Below are 2648 nucleotides of genomic sequence, written 5' to 3' on the forward strand. Positions count from 1 at the left end.
ATCATCAATGTGAGTGTGACACTGACACTGACTCTCTCTCTCTCTCTCTCCCTCTCCCTCTCTCTCTGCTCCTCTCTCTCTCTGTCTGTCTTTCTTTGTTTATCACACAGTAACTTGGAATGCTCACTAGCTGATGCTTGTATAGAGGGCCCCATCACACACTTCACACTTTATTTCTGGTGGTAGATGCATCTTTCTTTCTGGATCTTTATCAACAGAACAGAGGCATTTAGTAGTGGCAGAAGCCACAGTAGCTCTTCCTTATCTGCCCCATTACTTGGGCTGGAATTCTAGACGTGTCCTCTAATGTCCCCTCTGACCCCACTGTTGTTGTCTTACAGTACGGAAACTCAGGCGGACCTCTGGTGAACCTGGTAAGAGTATGTTACATCAGTGAAGGCCGGTGGAGGTCGAACTCGGAGGGCTCATTGTAATGCATGGAACGGAATCATTCCATTCCATGCATTACAACGTGTCCAACCTCCAATGTCTACCTCTACCAGCTGCTCTGTATTCTATTGAGCCAGTAAGAACATATGAAGTCGTATGTATAGCTTGGCAAACAGCTGAAAATGATTACAATTATTATAATAATAAGCGAAAACGTATGTAACCTCAAAAACAGAGTTAGTTACATTTTATTTGAAAATGTGGGATTTTTTTTACAATACCGTATGTTGAGGTAACAGAATGAACTGTTATATTGGGAGTGAGACCATACTTTGAGAGCAGATGGTCAGAGTAGTAGTGTGAGTGTGGGTTTTTACCAGGGTGTGTGCGTGTGTGTGTGTGTGTGTGTGTGTGTGTGTGTGTGTGCGCGTGCGTGTGTGTGTGTGTGTTCCGTGCAGGATGGAGAGGTGATTGGGATTAACACTCTGAAGGTGACAGCAGGCATCTCTTTCGCTATCCCCTCCGACAAGATCCGACAGTTTCTGGCAGAGTCTCATGACAGGCAGGCTAAAGGTACAGCCTATGGGTCTCAGAGTAAGAAGATTATTTATTATTATTCACAGCTTGCTTGCAAAGTCTATCAACCCTCGTCACAGCCTTTGGGATTATCAGTTATGACGTATCAAGTGACTTTCAGATTAGGATCGCTGATTTTCACCTTCTTCTTTCTGTAGGCAAAGCAGTCCTCAAGAAGAAATACATCGGTGTCAGAATGATGACTCTCACTCAACCGTAAGTCACAGGTTTGATATGATACAGATGATATTTGAAATATCTGTAACACATATTCAATATTGATCATGTTTTTCCCAATGTTCCCGTTTCCGCAGACTTGCAAAGGAGCTCAAGGAGAGACACTCTGACTTCCCTGATGTCACCTCGGGAGCGTACGTCATCGAGGTCATCCCAAAAACACCAGCAGCATTGTAAGTGGTCCATCTAAACAAAACGAAAGACCCTGTCCATGTCCAGAATCAGCCCCTCTCCAATCCTTTCAGATATGAATGACCAAAAATGACCTAACCCTAACCCTAACCCTAACCTACACACTAACAAGGTTTTCCAGCACACAACTTTGATACCTGCTATAGTGCTGTATGTTGGTCTACTATATTTCAAACGACATGTTGATCACTGGGCAGATTGCATAGGATTCAAAGCTTCTGTCATACGGCCTAATCGGTTAACGCAGATCGCCCAATACCCCAGTCGAGTGCCTAGAAGTGTGAAGGGGCTAGGGGTGGTTTCTATGCTCTGGACTATGAATTTCCCAATGTCTGTGCTTGAGGTCTCCCACACAAGAACAGAGTTGGCTAGGTTTACCCATCATAAACGCTGCTACGACTTCATTGTCCTCAACTCTTAAAATGAAACAGCCTTCATACAGTCCCAATAGACTTGCGTTTCATGACCACATAAACAGCATGATCGGACAGCCCAGTTAAGTTACTCACTCACCCAGAATGCATCGAGTTTTTGCGGCCACTTAAAAGAATTTGCGCTGAGACTGCAGTCTCCCACACAAGGAAATGAATGGCTTTTCTGTCTGGTGGGTTTTTGTGGCTTGCATTAGGCTCTGAGGTTTCTGAAGGACCTCGGTCAGATCTAGTTTCTCACGGTGTCTCAGAAGAATGTTGATTTACTGCCTCTGTAAGTTCATTCAAACCATAAATTAACCCATATTTTTTGAATGCGGAAAGCTGTCTCCTCTTAATTATAAGAGGCCTTTTCATGTTCCATGGGAGGGAGACCCCACAACGTACACACCCCTTGGGAGTCTTGGTTAAAGCGCTTAAGAGGTTATTTGTATGAGTTAAGAGACCCCATCATCAGATATGTATGCACTCACTGTACTGTATGTCACTTTGGATAAAAGCGTTAGCTAAATGGCATATATTAGGTATTATATATTATTATATATTATCATATGCACACAACACAGGGATGTCTTTGCTATCTTACAGTAAACACATTTGTGTGTAGCTACACTCCATGTCCCTAACACGCTATATTCTCTCCGCTTCTGCAGCGGTGGTCTAAAGGAGAGTGACGTCATCATCACCATCAACGGCCAGCGCATCACCACGGCCAGTGACGTCAGCACCTCCATCAAGAAGGACGGTACGCTGCGGATGGTGGTCCGGCGAGGGAACGAGGACGTCATCCTCTCCATCATCCCCGACGAGATCGACCCTTGA

The 2648-nt window shown here is 44.6% G+C and overlaps 1 protein-coding gene across 1 annotated transcript in view; it reads left to right on the forward strand.

The window, feature by feature from the left end:
* Positions 1-2648, forward strand: part of htra1b (HtrA serine peptidase 1b) — a gene marked incomplete at both ends in the record, with an annotated part of 17160 nt that extends 14512 nt beyond the window's left edge. Inside the window, 6 exons of the mRNA XM_080542576.1 lie at positions 1-9; positions 342-374; positions 849-963; positions 1125-1182; positions 1281-1376; positions 2480-2648. The exon at positions 1-9 is cut by the window's left edge and continues 186 nt beyond it. Coding sequence (XP_080398702.1) covers positions 1-9; positions 342-374; positions 849-963; positions 1125-1182; positions 1281-1376; positions 2480-2648 — 480 coding nt within the window. The remainder of the gene's footprint in view (positions 10-341; positions 375-848; positions 964-1124; positions 1183-1280; positions 1377-2479) is intronic.

The sequence above is a fragment of the Nansenia antarctica genome (assembly GCF_963989245.1).
Source record: "Nansenia antarctica genome assembly, chromosome: 11".
Classification (NCBI taxonomy): Eukaryota; Metazoa; Chordata; class Actinopteri; order Argentiniformes; family Microstomatidae; genus Nansenia; species Nansenia antarctica.